Raw genomic sequence first — 20,231 nt, forward strand, 5'->3', positions numbered from 1 at the left:
CATCTACAAAATATATATTAATTCTCTATATCCTTTTACTATTACTTTAGCATGGTGTTGACAAGTGGAACTTAGTGTTGTCTAGTTCCTTAGTGGTTACTAAGTGCAATCTCTCTCCATCTTTCTGAAAGCCTTCATAACATCCTGGAGAGAGGACAGGCGTTTGGTTGAATATTTTATGAGACATAAATCATCACCTACAAGAAAAAGCAAAGGTCTGGACAGTTTTCATTGTTCAAAGGTCTTTAGGTTGAGAACACGTCTGTCTTTCTACATCTGTCATATGTTGGTTTCAGTTGCATTATCACTAGGATGAGGTGAGCAAGGCATTTGCCCAGTGGGCAAAAGTTAAGAGAGCACCACAAAAGTCAGTAATCAAGAAAAATAATATTTTAATGTAATATTTGAAAAAAGTAAAATTAATGCAAAAAGTCTATGATGAACAAAATATCAAAATATTAAAGACAGCCTCCACCCAGGCAAGGATTTGGGTGGGAGGAGGGCGGTGAGACATACAAGGACAGGGTCAGCTCCTGTCTTTACTGGAAATTTCCATTTCTTGGGGGTGACGTCCTATTTGGACATTGGAGATTCGACCCTCAAAAGGAGCCAGCCTAAAGTCGTTGGTCATGTGTGCTCATTTGTAGGAACCTCAGGGTGCAATGTGTGTGCCTAGAGATATCGGTAAACATCCTGCCGCTGGCTTCTGTTTCAGTTTGGTACCACTGCTACTGGCTCTACTTCTTACCACAGTTCCCAAAGCTTCCTCGTGCCTTGGCCTCCAGCCCTCGCTGCAAGCCCTTTGTGCTAGATCACTCTTGATGCAAATACACCTGGGGACATCCATTCTTCACTCCACTTTAATTGGTTTGGATTGGAACGTGTTTTGTACTTGAGTGAAATATATCAGAAATCTCACCGAAGTTGATTTTCAAAATGGTGTTCTTAGAGATGTACCCCTGTAGTTTATATTGGCTTGTCTTAGTCGTTAAACGTGACCAACATTTTCTATTTTTCTACGAGACCAAGGTAACCATGAAAAAGTGCTTCTCCATATAAACTAACCTGTGGAGGTTTATTTTCTGCACAACCTACCTAGTAAGTTCAAATTGGTGGTGGAAACAGAGGTTGGGACGCTAATGGAGTGAAAGAAACATTCTTTAAGCCTGCTTTAAGCAATAAACCACCCCAAAGTTGTCTTAGAAAAGACAGCCTAAATAACCACTGTGCTTGGGCCTCACAGCCCAACCCCATCATGCCATCAATATCCTCTTTATAAGCAGGGGTCCATGTTTTATAACAGTGTTCTTAAAAAAAATGGCGGTAGGAAATTCAACGTTGGATAATTCAGATTGCTGTTATGATTTATTTGCACCTAAAAAGAAAACAATCATGGAAGATGAAACATCATTGCCTACAGGAGTGGTACAGTGTCTGATCACTATCAATTCACTTCCTCTCATTTTTTTCATAACCTCTTATTGAATAATTATTTTATTCTTCACCTGTATATAATCCAAATAAGCTAGAGCAAAACAGGTACATGCTTATTTAGGGAGGGAAAAACAAATATAGTAATAATAAAGACTATATCTATAGTCAGTTAACAAATTGCAGACTCTCCAGTTTTGGAGAGAAAGCCTAGAAGATGATTCCCTCTAAAATGGACACCAATACTGTGAAAGTGAATGACATTAGTCATTTTGAGATGACTGACTTTGGGGGATGTTCTGTAAATGATTTGCTGTGTAGGCCATGCCGTTTCCTCTGGCTTACCATTGAAACCTCAGCCTACTGGGAGGTGATGTAACATGAGCTGTAATTGTGAACACTAGCATATTTATGAAAAACACAAAAGATGGATAGACAAAACACTGAGAATAGGAATTTGCTTTTCTAAAAGGAGCAGAGGCAGTGTATCTGTCAGGCCATAATGATGAGGAGCACAAAACAATTTCAATTTATTGAGTATGAGAGAAGCAATACCAGTTTCCTTAGGCATATTAATTTGGATTATTTCAACAACTTTAGAAAGTCAATGTTATTATTTCTTTGAAAAGTGAGCAGACTGAGGCTCAGAGACTTTACATGCCTTGACGAAAGTCACACAGTTGGTATGTGGTTGTGACAGTATTTGAGGTTAGGTCTGCCTAACTCCAACACCTGGCTCTTTCTCCATGAGCTCCTTCTCAGCTGTCCAAGTGTTTCCCCCATTAGGATTTCATATTATTTAGTGAGACAATCCCCAGGCATCATCCCAGGTTGGACAAATGCTCCACAAAGTTCTCCAACTTGGATCCACAAATCAGCAGTTGCTTTTTTTTTGTTTTATTTTTTTTTTTTGGTGAGGAAGATTCACCCTGAGCTAACATCTGTTGCCGGTCTTCCTCTTTTTGCTTGAGGAAGATTAGCTGTGAGCTAACATCTGTGCCAATCTTCCTCTATTTTGTATGTGGGTCATCACCACAGCATGGCTGATGAGTGGTGTAGGTCCATGTCTGGGATCTGAACCTGCAAACCTGGGCCACTGAAGCAGAACATGCCAAACCCAGCCACCAGCCCACAGGGCCAGCCCCAGCAGTTGTTTTTTTAAATAATTTCTTTCTCCAAGTGCCTCAGTTTTGAGGAAAATGCACCCTGGATGAGGAAATCATCATTCCTAACACTGGAAAGGAATAATCTATACTCTCTATTAATTTACCAGTATTCTGATTTTTAGATAATTTTCCATGAGTTTTGTTAGTTTGACTCTGACCAGCACCTGACAACTCTCGGATGAACTACTAAATTCAAGTTTCTAAAATGACAAACTTGAGGGACAGCTCCATTGGTTTTCTATGGATTTTCCCATAATTTTCTTAAAAACACATCTTTCTAGGAGCAATACCAAAGAAAGCCAGACTGCTGTGAAGTTTCTTGCTGCCGTTGCATATGTTGACGCTCCACCTCAAATGCCTTCTCCTCTAAAAAATGCCCCCTCCTCCTCTAAAATCCAACTCAAATGCTCTCAGTTCTTTTGTGAAATCACTTGGGAATCTCCCAACAAAGTCAATCTCTCATTCTTTTAAACTTCTGTATAATTTTGCACACACCACTGTTATATTCACTTGGCAATCTATAGTAATTCCTTCTGCATATTTCTCTTTTCTCATCTAGCCTATGAGCTACCCAACAGCGTAGATGAAGTCAGAGTCACCTTGTTATCCTGCCACCCACTAAAGCACATGGCACAGGAAGAAATCCTCAGTACTTGTAGAAATGACTTTAAAAACCAGACAATCTTATCTTTGAAAACTGCAGGCTTCAGGAAGATGTAAGAAGATGAACACTTACTAGGGGCCTATTTTCTCATTGAAGAGCTTAACTGAACTCTGCTGTTGAACCGAGTTTAAGTTCACTGAACTTGATTCTTTAATATTAAGTTTCCTATTGTATCCTTTCTTTAGCTTGCAATTGGCCTCTCCAAGTTTAACACAACCTTCTGCTTGTAGAAGCATAGGACACCTCATCTAATAGGAAGAAAAATGGAGGCTTGGAAAGTAAGGGATTTATCCAAGTCACACAGCTAAGTGGGAGACATAAACTAGAACTCGGGTTCTCTGAGCCCCTTTGTTACTCTCTAGTAGACAAAGGTGCTATGGAAAAATAATAATAACCTTTTTTAAGCTTGTTTATGGCTCTTCAACCTATTCAGAAGAAAACTTATTTTTCTTCAATAGTCACAGTCACTATACCATGGAAAAAGTTGCCACCAGGTTTGGTGACTTTCCAAACAAGGCCCTTCATGAATTCCATGTTAGAAATATTGGTCCCATACTAAGAATTGTGGTTTTCTTTTCTCAATGACAGGGCAATAAAATGCAAGCACATGTTCATCCAGACATACTGGCTGCCAATAATGAAATGAGGAGATATTGCACTGACCGTAGTCTGTGTTTTCCGGCTCCCAACAATTTGATGGCCAAAAATAGGGTGTCTGTGGAATGAAGAGAATTGGAACCCAGGTTAGAAACATAAAGAATTAGTAGAGTTTCTGGCTTATGGGGTGTGTTTATCTTCAGCAATTATCTAGAATAGTTAGCTAATCACGTATGTTTTATAATCCAGAAAAAGTATCCAGAGAGGCACTGAAAGGTTTTTCTTCTACATTTACTTTGCTGAGCAATTGTTCAGCCTCCAAATACATGCAGCACCAGCAGGCATGTAAAATATCATACGTTTGCTGCAATTTTATGTCATCTGACCTAAAGGTCAAATGTCTGATTGCATTATTCAAACAAAATGTGTTAATCTACAAAGATGGAAAGCAGAGTATTATATATTCAGCAAGACTCAAGATGAAATATATTTAAATATAACAAATTGTTTTCTATGATTCATGTATCTCATCATTGGCTTCAGAAGATTCAAAAACTCCACCCTCAAAATCTTTCCCTAAGATCTGGCAATCATTTGCCTGGCTCCATTAATTATATAATGTGGCTCTCAACATTATCCAATTAGATTTACACAACTTTTTCTCCTCACTTCTAAAAACATTTCTTCATAAAGAAACTTGTTGCTCTAAATCTTTGAACTTGCAAACCAGAGATCATTTTTTTAAATTAATAATGTCTTACTTCATTAAGGTGATTAACAATAGACAAAAATCTGACTCTGTGAAATTCTAGAAACTGATTGACGAAACTAACAAGAAAATGTCTTATTTGGAAAATCCCTATTATTTTCATCCACATTTTATAATTTCTAAAGGGACTCTTCTAGCCCTGCTAGTGGGACATGCTTGGTTCTGGACCTTGAGGAAGCTCGGTGACCACCTGTCTACTCTATCAGACTATTTCCTCAGATGCTGATGACGCTTGGATTCAAAGGGACAGTGACTGCAGACACCAGCCTTGTGGCTTAATTATACTTATTATCCTTACTAGTCAGTTACATTAACTGTCCGTATGTAGCAAGCATATTTGGGGGTAATAACTGATTATGTGTTTGATAATTCTACCCTCCAGAAGAAGGATTCACAAGGAAGGGGAAAGGAGAATTGGGGAGAACTGTTTGAATCTTTGGGCAGAGGCTTTCTAGACTGTCTGAGATGCCTGGGGGATTCTGAGGTACCCTCCATTCTTTCTTGAGAATTGGTGCATTATAATAAAGAAGGCTACTAATATTAGTTTTGCACACATTTGAACAAAATGACAGCAGGAATTTAGGGGGAAAAAGGCTGAAATACTAGACAAAGGGGTATAGCAAGGCTTTATATGGGCTCGCCTCCTCACCTAAGTCCCACTTGACTCCGGGAGATGGAGCTTTGGAGATTTGGTTTCCTAGAAATAAAATGGGGTCAAGATTCTAGGGGAATCATCGGAGGACAAAGTATTTAAAATCTTGCTTTCATGTGGGCTGCTAGTTTTTGAGATACTTCTCATAAAGTGCATTATTTCCTTTGGGCTGCTTCTTTATTTGGGGAGGGGTGTGTGTGTGTGTGTGTGCACGTGCACGTGCACATATCTATTTATCTAACTTTTAAAATATCTATTCTAGTTAGATTTTGTCAGAGGCATACTTTTTTTCTCAAAACCACAGGGAATGTCCACAGCTGCATTCTTACAATTTTTCTTTATTCTTTTGTCATTTACTTTAGTGAGAATTTCCTGACTGTAAAAATAAAAGAATGAAGCTATTTATCCTGTGATAGCCTGTGGAAATGCCATAAAACCAACATCCTTCACCAATATTACAAGATTTTTCCTAGGAAAAATATTTTGACTTATAGTAAAAGACAATTTAAAGAATAACGAACCCGTATAGTTTGTTGGAATTTAAAAATCTCCTTTTACACTTCCACTAGACTTGAGGACATTTTGATGTACGAGTTTCTCTGCTTTTCAGTGTTGGCTTCTTTGGCTATGATAAAACTGATCCCAGACTGTCCGGCCATTGCTCAATAATCTTTGGTACATATGCTAATGTGATGAAAGTCGTGAAACGGACTTGGGGAATCATGTCAGACCTCAACTCCAATTAGCTAAGAGAAGGTAATTAGACAATTGTGAGTTTATGGTAAATACAAAAATCATATGATTAAAAATGTACTGAAAAATTGAGACAAATTTACACGCTGTCGCATGCCAATGAAATTAAATTACCAGTTCTGTTTGTCTCAAACTCATGCCCTGAAGCTTCTCCAGATTCCTAATGATGGTTAGAATCTCAATCACTTACTGGAGGAATTATAAACATGATATTGCAAGTTTCCCATTTTAATTCATGATGTTTAAAATCCTTCCAAGGAGTTGAATTTCTGTTCAATGAAATAAAGAACTTTCTGTTGCTTGGAACCAACACAAAAATGCAAGTGAACGCCTTGAACAATAATGTGTTTGCTATTATTCGTGCTGTTCAAATATTAACTGATTAATGCCTTAGTAGACATTATAGCAGGAATTCAATTATCCCCCACTTTTCTAGTTTTTTGTTTGTTTTTTAAATCTTCATTTTAAGGTACTATAATTATTACATTTACAAATATGTCACATTTAGGTCTTATTTCAAATGTGGATGTGTCATCAAAATATTTAAGATTTAACATTAATTAATGCAATTTAAAAGATTTTCTATCTATCTATCTTTCATCTATCTCTCATCATCTATCTAGGCACATTGAACTTAATAACCTTCTGCCTATATACCGAGTAGTGGTGTAATTCATCATTTGCACCCATTCCCTTGCTTTGTTTTATAGTTTTTTAAAAACAGTGTCTCCTTTTCTGCAGAATATAGGGTGGTTCATTCCCAGCTTTGCTCATCTTTGACCCATGAGCGTGATTTATGGCATTTAACCTTGTCTGCCTGCTAATTTCAGTCTGAGAATGACAAAAGCGGAGGTAAAGTTTGCGAATCATGCTAATTCAGTGCATCATCACCAGCTTTGGGCCATGTCTGAGCTAGTTTGTTTTAAGGAAAATTTCTGAATTAGATAATTCTCAAGAGATAAATAGATTATAATTGATGCTTCCCTTATAGATGTGTTCTTTGATACACAGATGATTTTACTTGTAATATTGATTGTGAAAATAGATACAGGTTGATATTTTTGTTAAAAAAAATCATTTCATTCAGAATTTGTGAGAATTTTATTAGGCCTAGAGTATACTTATAGTCTCTATGTGAAAATTTTTTATAAGAAAATAAAATCACATGGGAAATATAACCTTGCAATAGAAAAGTATCTCCTTTAAAAATCAAAAAAGTGTTAGTAACACACAATCACTTTGTTTGCTAGTCACCAATAAGTTTTATTTATTAAAATGCTAACCTTAGGACCATGAGTTACTCTAACTTAATAATAACGCTGTCTTAAGCTACCATTATTTTCAATTTAACTGTATAAAGGATAAAGCTCCATTATTTTATAATTTTATTTATTTATTGTTTTTTCCCCAAAGCCCCAGTAGATAGTTGTATGTCATAGCTGCACATCCTTCTAGTTGCTGCATGTGGGACGCGGCCTCAGCATGGCTGGAGAAGTGGTGCGTCGGTGCGCACCTGGGATCCGAACCCGGGCCGCCAGCAGTGGAGCGTGCCCACCCAACCGCTAAGCCACGCGGCCGGCCCAAAGCTCCATTATTTTAAAGCCCTTTAAAATTAAGTATTTGACTCATTTAAATTGCTTGAATACTTAGGTCAGTATCACAATTTCGGGATATTGCATTATCTCCTAACTATTCAGTGCAAAAAGTCCTAGGATTATTTGCCTTGGATAAAAGGGACCTGAAGAAGTGGCAGTGAGAGTATTCTAGAAGGAGAATGATCTTGAGGACAATTTTTTAAACCATATTCTCTCTTTGCTCTCAGTTTTCCCAAGCAAGTTCTTAGGCACCCAAATTACTATTTAGTCATTTATTTAGATATAGAACATCTAACAATACTCAGAACAAGTGAGAAGAATGCTCCAATGTCTGAAAGTTGGACAAGGGGAAGAATTCTCTGAAAATATCTGTAGGAATTAAGCCAGAGGTTGAACTCTGGGATTATATGTGCCCTAAGTTTATAGGCTAGAATCCATCAGTCAGTTATAAACGAACCATAATGTCCAATGCTGTGTAGAATACACTTCACGTAAATCATTGTGAACTCAAGTGTCAACTGCACACTCAACGACTGATATTAGAGTTCACAGTCATTTCCTGAAAGAATAATAGCATCTGTCTCATTTGAGAATGACCTAGAATGACTCTTGTCAGCTTGCAAGTGATCTCAGGTGTCCTCCTGTTTCAGACGAGTATACACACACAAAACATCATGCATGTCAGTCTTCACAGACTTGTAGAAGGGCCTCAGATACCGACATGTGGTCGGCTTGTAAGATTAGTTAAGTTCTACCCTGGAGCTTCAAGTATTCCCATGACAACTTGCTTGGACTGAAGATGGTTCTGGATCACCAGTGGGGTACAGAGTATAATAAATTTAGTTGCATCTCTCAACTTCCTTCCTAGTAGCTAAATGTAACTTACAGGTGAAGACCTCTCCATCTTTCTGAATTCCATTAAGTCCTTCTCTGATTTTTTCTCAAGCTTTTTATGTAAAATATAACTTCAATCATTGCACAATTTAGCTTTCACAAATCATCTTAACTAAGCATACTCTATCTTTGTTTATTGCTTTTTATGTCTGAAATTTAACATTAATTAGTTTCTAACTAGCCTAGTTAAAGTAAAATGTCATAATTTTCAAAATTTCTGTAAAAACAATTAACAATCAAAATACAGACTTCTATTTTACTGTTAAAGAATATTTTCATTAAACTTACTTGAAACCGGTAAAAAGTGCCATCATCCTTGAGTGTGAGCACGTGATCTGAGATCGGAAAGAAGTAGCCATGGGCAGCCATTAACGTTCCCAAATGGAGCGCCTCCACTGTTCCAGGAAAACAGACACACAAAATAGGAAAGCTTTTTGTTAAATTGTGGATTTACAGGAGTGTAGAATTTTGTCTTGTTCCCTTTCGATCACATTCTTTTTTTTTTTTTTTGGCTGAGGAAGACACGCCCTGGGCTAATATCTGTGCCCATCTTCCTCTATTTTATATGGGACGCCACCACAGCAGGGCCTGACAAGCGGTGCATCACTGCGCTCCCGGGATCTGAACCCAGGCCGCCAGCAGCGGAGCGCGCGCACTTAACCGCTACGCCACGGGGCCGGCCCCTCGATCACACTCTTGCGTCCGCATTCTCAGCATCCTGAAAATCCTGGCTTTGTCCTTCTTCTTCCTCTTTCAGCTCTTTCACCCCAGGTACTAAGATGGCTCTGGTTCCTGGCAGTGATTGTGCAATGACCAACCTCCCCCCGTGATGACCAGCCCACGAGGACATCATGTGATGGCACATTGAAACTGGTAGATTACTCTGAAATCACAGAATCTGGCCCCTTCATTTTATAGATGAGACTTATTTTGCTATATGTTAATGTTCTTCCACAAATGATTCTATTTGGCATTTATATAGCATGTGAAACTTTTTAGAGTGTTCTTACTTGGATCACCCCTGGCCTGTATCCTTGATATCTAATGCTATCAGCAATTTTTCTAATGACATGGTCATTACGATATGTTACTAAGAGAATGTTAAGGCATCTAGAACCATTTATGCTACACTATGTGAGCCTCCAGTTTTGTGATCATCCAGACTGCTCTAGCATTTACCATTTTATATACAGTATTCTAGATATGGTCTATGAAGAGGTATATTTGACAATGAAGACATTATATTTTCCCAATAGGCTGGGAAGTAATATTGGAACATTGGAACATAATAGTGTAATAGTCATACTCTTCTACAGCAGCCAACAATTTCTTCCAACAAAAGGATTAATACAATTTGGTTAATAGAGATTACTGCATTTGCACAAAGACAACCTAAATTTGCTAACTTGAAGTCTAGAAAATATGGAACTATGCAAGATAGTTTTTAGTCCAACATAAACATATATGTGTATAGAAAATAGAAAAAAGTCAGATTGATTTATGTCTGTGTATCTCTATATGCAATTTATTTATAGATTTATTTCTGGTTCTTAGACAAGTAGCTATAATGGTTCTTTAACTATAGGATTCTTACAGAAGTTCCAGGTCCATGTGGATCTATCTATATTTCCAGCCATCAATCATGGGGAGCTTTGACACTCCAGCCAGTACTGAGTCACTAAGCTACTAGCTATGGCACGGCTAAGCATAAAAGGCCCTCTCTGCCCTCCCCACAACACCTATATTGGTTAAAAATAAAATAATTGTTAAATTTAATCTGTCATGGGGTACTATGATGCCCCTTTTAATTGTTATTTAGCATCTTGCAAACATTTTAATTGGCAACTTCTTCTAATTCTGGCCACTCACTGCATTGCTTTTGTCAATAAGAAAGAATGACTGCCAATCATCCTCTTTGCCATGTCCTTGAAAGACTGTTATTAAGTGTCACAGTCATCTTCTCCACACTCCCAATCAAGTCCCTCCCTGCATAGAATGTTCTTTTCCTACAAAGGATCAATTTTTTCATCAATTATATATATATTTTTTCATCATTTCCACATCCTTTTACTTCAGAGTCAAGATCTTCTCAAAGCCTGTACTGCTTACACTATACACCCACATATTCTGTGATTACTGTTAGAACTTGGGAGCTAGTGTGATGTGGAAAGAACAAAACCTTTGGAGACACCCCCTAGTGTTTGTTACTTAACTCTCTGTGCCTCCCCCATTTATTAATGAAGGTAATAAATCCACCTTGCAGGGTTGGTGTGAGAATCACGTGTAAAGAAGTTGGAATAGTGTAGATACTCAACAGATGTAGCTATTGTGCTTCATTATGTTCACACTGAATGATTTTTACTTTTCTCCAAAGTACTTTCAGGAGATCCACTTCTATAAATTTGCCTTCAACTAGGCTGAGTGAGAAAAGCTAGCAGTCCTAAATAGCATCACCATTTACATCTCCTCATTTTGGTGCATTGTTTATAAAATTAAACTGGGAAGAGGATCCATGAGGATTGCTGGCCCATAACAATGAGCAGGTGCTTGCAGCCTTGATCATGTTCCGAGTCCCTGAATGCTCCCGTCAGATGGCTGCGGGCAGAGCAATGTATTACATCCATTTTGGGATTTCAAGATGAGGTGGCCCACCTATCTTATTATAGCCATCTGTATTCATTTTATTCCCAGCGGTCTCTGGCCCAGCAAAATAATATTAACATGACTTTCCAGAAAGAGAAATTGAGCTACGGCACATGAGGAAGTTTGCAGAGTATAGATACAAGAGAGGAAAACTGAGATGCCCAGAAAGATAAATAGCAAAGAGCTTCTGAACCCTAAACATAGGAAAGAGTGTGACTAAACCAAACCAAAGAAACAACAAAAAATAGTTCGGTGCTAAAGTGTTAATGAAGATTAGAAAAATGCAGTGAAACTAAATACATTTGTCCCTTGGTATCCACAGGGGATTGGATCCAGGACCTCCATGGATACCAAAATCACGATGCTCAAGTCTCTTACATAAAATGGTGCAGTATTTGCATGTAACCTACACACTTCCTTCTCTATACTTTAAATCATCTCTAGGTTACTTATAATACCTAATACAATGTAAACACTATATAAATAGTTGTTGTACTCTTTAGGGAATAATGACAAGAAAGAAAGTCTGTACATGTTCAGTACAGATGTAACCATTGTTGGCCTCTTGATCCGCGATTAGTTGAATCTGGAGATGCAGAACCCATGGATCCGGAGGGCTAACTATATCAAAGCTCTAGAGAAGAAAATCAAAAGCAAATGAACATAAGGATGTTCTTACCTTCCTGCATCCATTAGATACTAACTCTGTGATAGATCATACATTTCTAGAGGGCAAGGCGCATGTCTGCAGGTTTTCTTCATGTCGCAGTATCATAATTAAGCCTGCAGAAATGCTTGCTCATGAGAATAATACAGAGTGAATTAGCTAGTAATCTCTACTTCATTTTTTGAGGTATAATAATCTATTTTTGTTTGAATTGATGATATATATTCTCATTTCACTACCCTTCCAAGAGATACTCATGCTCCATAACTTTATTAATAAGAAAAATTGGTTTTGATACATTTTCAAAGTGCCTTGAATTCAGTAGATATATATTTGTGGGGGTATCAAGAAAATAAAAATTTAGTTTCTACATGGCTCACACATACTTCAGATGCAGAGGTCAAATCAAACCATTTAACTTCATTTTTAAGAGAACTGAACTTCTAACAAAGCTTATAAAATAATTTCAAGGTCACTGGTTAAATAGTCACCCTGAGAGATTTCGATGATAGAAGTTACACGCTCTGTCACAGGATCTCCAGAGAACACGGCTCCAGGACAGGATAAATGCTTAGATGAAAACTCAGGAAGCTGGGGGGAATTCTCTGCTTCATTTAAGACTGCAAGCTTGGCACTTAGAAGAGCAATAGCAGGGCTGGCCCCGTGGCTTAGCGGTTAAGTGCGCGCACTCTGCTACTGGTGGCCTGGGTTCGGATCCCGGGCGCGCACCGACTCACCGCTTCTCCGGCCATGCTGAGGCCACGTCCCACATACAGCAACTAGAAGGATGTGCAGCTATGACAGACAACTATCTACTGGGGCTTTGCGGGGGTGGAAAAAAGGAGGAGGATTGGCAATAGATGTTGGCTCAGAGCTGGTCTTCCTCAGCAAAAAGAGGAGGATTGGCACGGATGTTAGCTCAGGGCTGATCTTCCTCACAAAAAAACAAAACAAAACAAAACAAAAAAAAGAGCCATAGCAAAAGTAGCCATTGAATCAATATGTGCTGAATGAGTGAATAAGTACCTTTATGAATAAATGACACATAAAGAATATGAAAAACATAGTATTGCATGAAAAATTACTAAACTAGTTATTTTGTGTCGTGATGATGAGCAGGTCGTTCAGCTCTTCCAAGGTAATGTAGATGTTCATAATCCCTTTTCAAAATATTTTCATAAGCTTTTGAGGTCGGGCTTTTGTTGGTATTCTATTATGGGAAAAGATAATAGTGATATATATGGCATAAAAGCCATTAAGGGATCTTAGAGTGGGCTTGGGGTAGCGTTCTCAAGGTTGAATTGTTTACTGTTAGTGATAAACATGGAGCTACACTTCCCTTGGTCCCACTGCTCCTGCATCTCGCACAGCCTTAATCTAATAAGAATCTGGAGGACCGCTGACAGTCTTGGAACAAAGTGTTGAGAGAGTTTAATGAGTAATCCATCAAGCTCGCCCTCCCAATAATGGCACACCAGATGGCTCTGCAAAATTATGCTTCTCGGCAAAATAATCACTAATTAATCTTCTTGTACGTGTGTTATTCGCGTCACCCACACAGCTAAATAAAGTTCAACAACAAACCTACCATAAGATTCCAGTTTATTTTTCACTTGGATGTTCAAGCCATGAACAAGCTAAGAAATAAAAATCCGTCTCCAAATCACCGTTACTATGTGAACAGCCCTGTGTAGCTTTGTTAAGCCTGATGCATTCATCGCATTATTTTACCCCAAGCCCTGAAGTAATAGAATTATCCAAATCCTTCAAAAGCAGAAGGAATTCTACACAGCATCATTTGCTTTTGAACTACAACTACCTCAGAAAGTTAACAGGATGAAAAGCTTGTTATATAAAAGCACGTTATATAAATTTAGGCCTGTGTCTTCAGTTCTATACTTCTCTACACAGAAATATATATTTCTATACTCAGTTCTATATTTACAACATATTTTCAAAACTCAGTAATATTTTCTTTATCCAGATGTCCCACTCCTGGCTGTTTCAGGCCCTCCCAAATACAGTCCATAATTTTGAAGTGGTGGAAAAATGCCTCTGAGTCAAAAAAATAGTAATTAAAAAATCTCACTAAATCCTATATTTTTATTCCTGGCATGCATTATTTATTTTTATTTTATGTATATGTATTAGCAAATGCGATTGTTTCATTACCAGCACACAGGATACTTGATATAGCAAAAATGATTAGTTTATGAGCAGAAGTATTTTAAAAGGAAATTCATTCAAAATTTAAAAAATGACAGCTGATGATGTGGTATCAAGGAAAGAGAAAAGCTAAAAAGCAGACAGAGGTAAGTTACTAAATAGTAAAATAATAGGCATTCATTGTGATGATTCTGAGTCATAAAGGAAAGATTTTGTCGAACTTGTTATTCTCTGTTTAAGACGACAGGGAAGTGGTCATTTTAGAAATACTTGAAAATATACTTTTTTTTAGAATTGGCATTTGAAAAGGTAAGATTAGTCATGTGGAAAAATCACAGATGCAGAACATTTTATTCTCCGACAAGGCCAAATAAAAGTGAACTATTACTCTATTTAGGAACTTCTGAGGTAAGTCTATTTTCTCAATAGCAGGAGTTAGTGAAAGAAGTAATTATTTGGGCTTTCATCTTTTTTTCTAACATCATTTCCACAAAATCAAGTGCCACTTGCTTTTTAGTAATTAAAAATCAAACCAGGATATAGAAGTGAGTAATACGGTGATACAGAATAGATAAGATAAAATAGATTCTATTTGGGAGAAATAAAAACAGAAGCATAATCTGAAGCAACTTTGAGGAATGCACTAGGTAATTAATACAAGTAAATAATCTTTCCAAACAAAGGAGCAGAGGACAGAGGTGAAGCAGCCAGGTTGTGCAAGCTCACTGCCCGGGTTCAAATCCTGACTCCCTCGTTTGCTAGCTGTGTGACTTGGGCAGGAGACTTGCATCCTCTGAACCTCAGTGTCACATCTGTAAAACGAGGATAATAAAATCCTGATGTCAAAGGTTTGTGGTGAGGATCAGTTGAGGTAATATGTGCAATGTGCCTAACATAAGGCCTGCCACATACAAGTGCTCCAAAAACGTGAGTTATTACCAGTGAGTTGATACAGATGGAAGGACCCGTCCAGTAGCACTTGGTCCAGTACAGAAAGCAATGGGGAAACTAGTAGCTGGTGTTGATCCAGGCTTCCAGGCCATGGTAAACACTTCCAATTCAAAGTTATTTAAAGTCCTCCAGGTGACCAAACTGGGGTCTTTTGGGTGCAGATGATGAACCTGCTCTAGAATATACCTCCAGTTTTTCCTAGATGATAAAGAACATTACCCAAATCCCAAAGATCTGGTATCATAGTTACAGAGAAAGATTTCCAAAGGTAACATAGTTTGCACACCGGGTTTACAATCCAAAACCTGAACATGCCAGATATCAATGAGAAACCCTGCTAGTTCAGGAGAGGGCTGGGGGGGACAGATTTGAGCACACAGTGACCCTGACAATGCTAAGAAATAGTAGCAACAGAGAAAGCACAATGACAGCAGTCAGAATGGAGATGAATTCTTAGGGAAGCATAATATCTGCCCAGGCCTCAAAAAAAAAAAAAAAACCCATTAAAAAATTGGCATTGAGAATAACATGATCATAAATCAGTGACCCTAATTGCATACACAGGGTAGAATAGTCTAGTTGCCTAATATCAGCAGGTATGACACCTTAAGATATTATTTGAATATGAAGAACAATGCTGAACTTAAGACAAAAGAGACCTATGTTACACTGGTGTGAACTGGTTTAAGATCTGTGTTATGTAACAACTATGTGAAAGCAGGATATTCATTTCATAGATATAGTGTATCCCTCTGTATAACTGGTAGTTCCATTATTGTACAAAATGAGCTGCACTTTAGCAAGATTCTATTATATTTTTATGTGTGATAGGGGCATAGAACAGTATTCAGATGAGAGAAAAAATCACACTGAGTTCCTCCAAGAACAGTGTAAGGAAACTATAACAATCACAGAGCTGAGGCAATAATAAATTATAGTGGAAAGAAGCATTCCTTCTAAAATTCAGCAGACATTCTGCAAAATTTCCACCAGTTAGTCTGGCTGAATGTGCTGGAAGGAAAGTGGGGCATCGAGTTCACTTTAATAGCCTGAGAATTTCTGCAGAATGTGTTGCTTCCAATCAGACCACACATGCAACTGAACAAGCATACGTGTGCATCATGGGAAAACATGCTTAACTGCAAGTCATGGAATCTGAATTCTAATCCTAGTTTAGTTCTGTAACTGCATATCTTGAATAAGTCATCTCGTTTCCGTGGAGCTCAGAGTCGGCATCTGTAAATGCAGAGGTGGATCACCAAACTCTTTCCAACTCCACTTCCACAGCATGGTGTGCAATCAACACTTGAGCTGGAAGTTGTGGCAGAGAGGCTGCCATCTTTATTTTGCCTCTTCCTGTCAAAGGGAAATTGACTTTTTCTGGTTTCATCAGATACTCTTGTTGTGGTCCCTGCCCCAATACTCCAACAATAAAGAAAACTGTACAATATGAGATATGATAGCAGACTTGACTTCCAGTTGCCTAAAACTCAATCCTCATGATGATCGAGGGTTGCTATGGTAAAGAGTTTTGTGTGCATAGAGCAAATGTAATGCTTATTCCAAATAGATAGGAACTGGATGGATGTGTGTGTTCTATTTATATACTTTCAAAAGCTAATTATAAAAATGCACACATGATTTGAGACTAGCCAGTAACTCATTCCATTTGACAAAATGCCCTGAATGCATTTGGTTTGAACATCAAATGTCACTCCGAAAGAATAAGCAACTTAGTCTTCTGATCATACCTGCTAATGGCACCTTTTTCTAAAATCACTATTCCTTAATGATACTTAAACCATGATCAAGTATAAGGCAATTTCAAAGCCATAGACTTGATTATGGAAACAGTTATCATTAAATTTCTAAATACAGCCTGATGAAATTTCCTTTTATCTATACTTTGCAGAAATCAATGCTTTAACTGGGGGAGGAGTGTGGGACATCAGGACTGATGCTGAAACTGTTTAAATCACCTTTACAGCATGCTGCCCTTAAAAAGAAAATCTCCATTTGCATAAGCACATGTGCTTATCAGTTTTCTTTTCTTGTCTCTGTGTTTCTATGTTGTTTTTTCGTGTGATGGAAACCAAACTTATCTGGAAATAAGTGACTTCTAGGAATACATGGATTCTAATCCATAATATCTTCTATTAATCTAATCAATAGAGATGATCTTTTGCCAGGAACAAAGTTTGGAAACTAGACGGGGCAAATTTATTAAATGAGACATATTAATTTTTTTTCTTTTTGCTGTGTTAAAAGCAGTACAATATTTCATCAGCAATTTGATTTTAATTTTAAATACTAAAATTAAAATTATGACTATTGCATAATAATAGCAATAAGGCAGGTTCAGAAACCATAATGGAGAAATGCGGATGACCTATAAAAGGATTAACATCCCTACAAAAAAATTTCTCGACATGTGCAATAAGCCAGAATTTAAACACCAGATGTTTTTAAGGGATTAAAATCAATTAGTCACTAAAATATATGGTTTGATGGATCCTTCTGATAAAGTGTGTAGAGTAGACAGCTCTATCGCCAGAATTCAAATCCAGAAATTCTAGACGCTGTGTAGGATATGAATGATAAGAAATGACTTGACCCTCGATGGGTTTGTAATCTTTGTGGACAACATTTGCATACTTGCACCTGTTGGAGAGAGCACAACACTATATGGGGCAATGGTTATGAGCACGGACTTTGAGCCAGATTGCCTGGCTCTGCTGTGTATTAGCAATCCTCTAGTTCGGGATATTTGAACTTTTAAAATTTTCACTTTCTTAAACACCAATGTGATAAACATTCTGTTAACACAGTCATTGCACATATCTCCAGCTTGACTTCTCCGTTTAATTCCTATATTGTATTTCCAACAGCATATGGGACATCTCCACTTGAATATCGAATAAGCATCTCAAATTTGTCATGTCAAAATTGAGCTGTTGACTTTCATCTCAAACCCACTGTTCTTGCAGTCTTTCCCATCGCAGTTAATGTCAGTGATTTTCATTCAGCTTCTCAGGCCAAAAAACTTGGATTTTCGACTTTCTCCCATTTATCCCACCCAGTCCAGGAGCACATTCTGACAATCCTATCTTGTGAACCCAGAATCCGCCTACTTAACACCCACTTCCACCACCACAACCCCAATCCAAGTTTGTATCAACTCTTGGCTGAAGCTGCAACAACATTTAAACTAGTTTCCATTCATGCCCTACTCTTTGCCACAGTGGTTATTTTAAAATGTAAATCAGATCCTGCCACTCATTAAAATTCTCCAATAATTTTTCATATGTCTCAGAAGAGAATTCACATTCCCTGCTTTGGTCTTAAAAGATCCTACGTGACATGGCCCCCAGTTACTTCTCTCTCTTCCTCCCCTATGATCCTCCCCTTCACACTCCTGCTCTAGCACACAGACATCCTTGCTGTTTCTCAAACATACCGAGCATGTGCATGCCTTGAGGTTCTGCACTTGCTGTTCTCTCTGCCTGGAATGCTCAGTGCTCTCCCTCCAGAGACCTGAACATCCCACTTCTTTCCTTTAGGTATCTCTGATCAAAGCCACCACATCAGAGATGCCATACCTGCCTACTCAATGTAAAATAGAATTCATTCTCTACATACCCTTTTATTTTGCATTAGTTCTCTTCGTAGCACCTATCATCCCTTAATATGTCACACATTTATCTATTTCTTATTTATTATTAATCTTTTCCAATGAACATTTAAGCTCTACGTGAGTCGGAAATTTTTTTGTTCATTTATTTTTTTTGTCTGCTCTCTTATCAGTGCCCTAACTTTATGGGATATTACAAAGAACTAAAAAATACATTAGCAAAAATGGATAAATTAATCCTACATTATTTCATAGGACAAATTATTGGAAATAAAATAATGGAGTCAAAAGTTACACACATTTTTAAAGCGTTGCTGTATATTGCAAAATTAATTTCTAGAAATGTGCATAATTTAAATGATCACCAGGAGGTTATAAATGTGTTAGTACCCCTGTAAACTTGTTAACCGCTTGATACTATGATTTATTTCTTCATTCTTTACTTGCTGGAAAAAATGGTGTATTGCTTTAATTTGAGTGAATTTGAGTTGTGCTACATTATATTGAATTTTAGCCAAAATGAATAGTCTTTTTATATATAGCATGAGAGAAAGAAAAAGATATCCAGAGTTGCCAATGAAGGCTTTGAGAAAGGGTAGGTTTAGAATAGGCATAAAAAATTGTTAGACTGGTGGTGAAGAGTGAGGTCCTTCAATTTCTCTGCAATTCTCCTAAACAAGGCTCTCCATTCTAATTCTTCTCATCCTTCATTTGTGATTTCTTTCCTAGGATTATCTTATATAATTAATTAATAAAATTACATTCCCTTCTTATTTACCCTAAGTTCTTTGTTCCATTATTGATTCATACCAGGCTTTTACAATTTATTTTATCAATCTTCATTTCTCCATCCATCCATCCATTGATCCATCCATCCATCCTGCTATCCATCTAACAGATAATTATTCACTGCCTGCTTGGTTTCACATACTAAACTGCAACCCATGGATACAAAAGTGAATATGATATTCTCTCTACCTCTATCAAGGACAGAGGTATATGGAGGAATATATTATGTGGAATGTACTATGCTTTAAAAAAAGCAAACAATGACTCTGATTTCAACTGAGACATGTAAAGAGCTTAGAAGTGTCACTCCCATCCTTACAGCAAAGAAAAGCTGAAAATCAACTACTTTTCCTGGACTAAGCATAGAACTGAGGTTGTAGGACAAACTTCCACCCTGAAATCTGCAGAGACAGGCTCATCCAGAGATATACTCAAGATCTACTTACTTGGAGCAGAGCCGTTGGATCCATAAACTTATAGGAACACTAAAATAGCAATTTTGACAGCCTGAGGCTAAGTGTGGACTAGCATGAGAGTGAGGAACACCAGGGGCTCTTAGTCATAGGGGAGCCCCATACTTTTGTGGTCTATGCTTCCAGGAATCCCACCAGATTCCTATGGTGGAGACCCAAGAAAGACCCCTCATGGCTCTGGAAGGAGGAGGGGAAGAGTAATCATTGCAAAATATGCCCAGAGCCTTCTCCATAACACAGGCCTATACTCCAGAGGAAAAGACTTTGCCAGACCATCTCCCCACCGGGGAAAGGACATTCCTCACACTCCAGCCCCCTCTATACTTCCTATCTCACCTAGCCGAGGGAAAAACAAAAACATAGTTAACAGGGGAAGAGCTTCAGCAAAGC

General features: G+C 37.8%; 1 protein-coding gene across 6 annotated transcripts in view; it reads right to left on the reverse strand.

Annotated features, from left to right (window-relative positions):
* Positions 1-20,231, reverse strand: part of RGS7 (regulator of G protein signaling 7) — a 607,861-nt gene that overhangs the window by 122,325 nt on the left and 465,305 nt on the right. For all 6 annotated transcript variants that reach the window (XM_087424463.1, XM_087424464.1, XM_014794685.2 and 3 more), the window contains 2 exons: positions 8,810-8,916; positions 3,925-3,976 (listed from right to left, as the gene is read on the reverse strand). In XM_087424463.1, the coding sequence (XP_087280589.1) occupies positions 3,925-3,976; positions 8,810-8,916 (159 nt within the window). The remainder of the gene's footprint in view (positions 1-3,924; positions 3,977-8,809; positions 8,917-20,231) is intronic.

Source organism: Ceratotherium simum, chromosome 36, assembly GCF_057802395.1.
Source record: "Ceratotherium simum simum isolate JZ-2026a chromosome 36, ASM5780239v1, whole genome shotgun sequence".
Classification (NCBI taxonomy): Eukaryota; Metazoa; Chordata; class Mammalia; order Perissodactyla; family Rhinocerotidae; genus Ceratotherium; species Ceratotherium simum.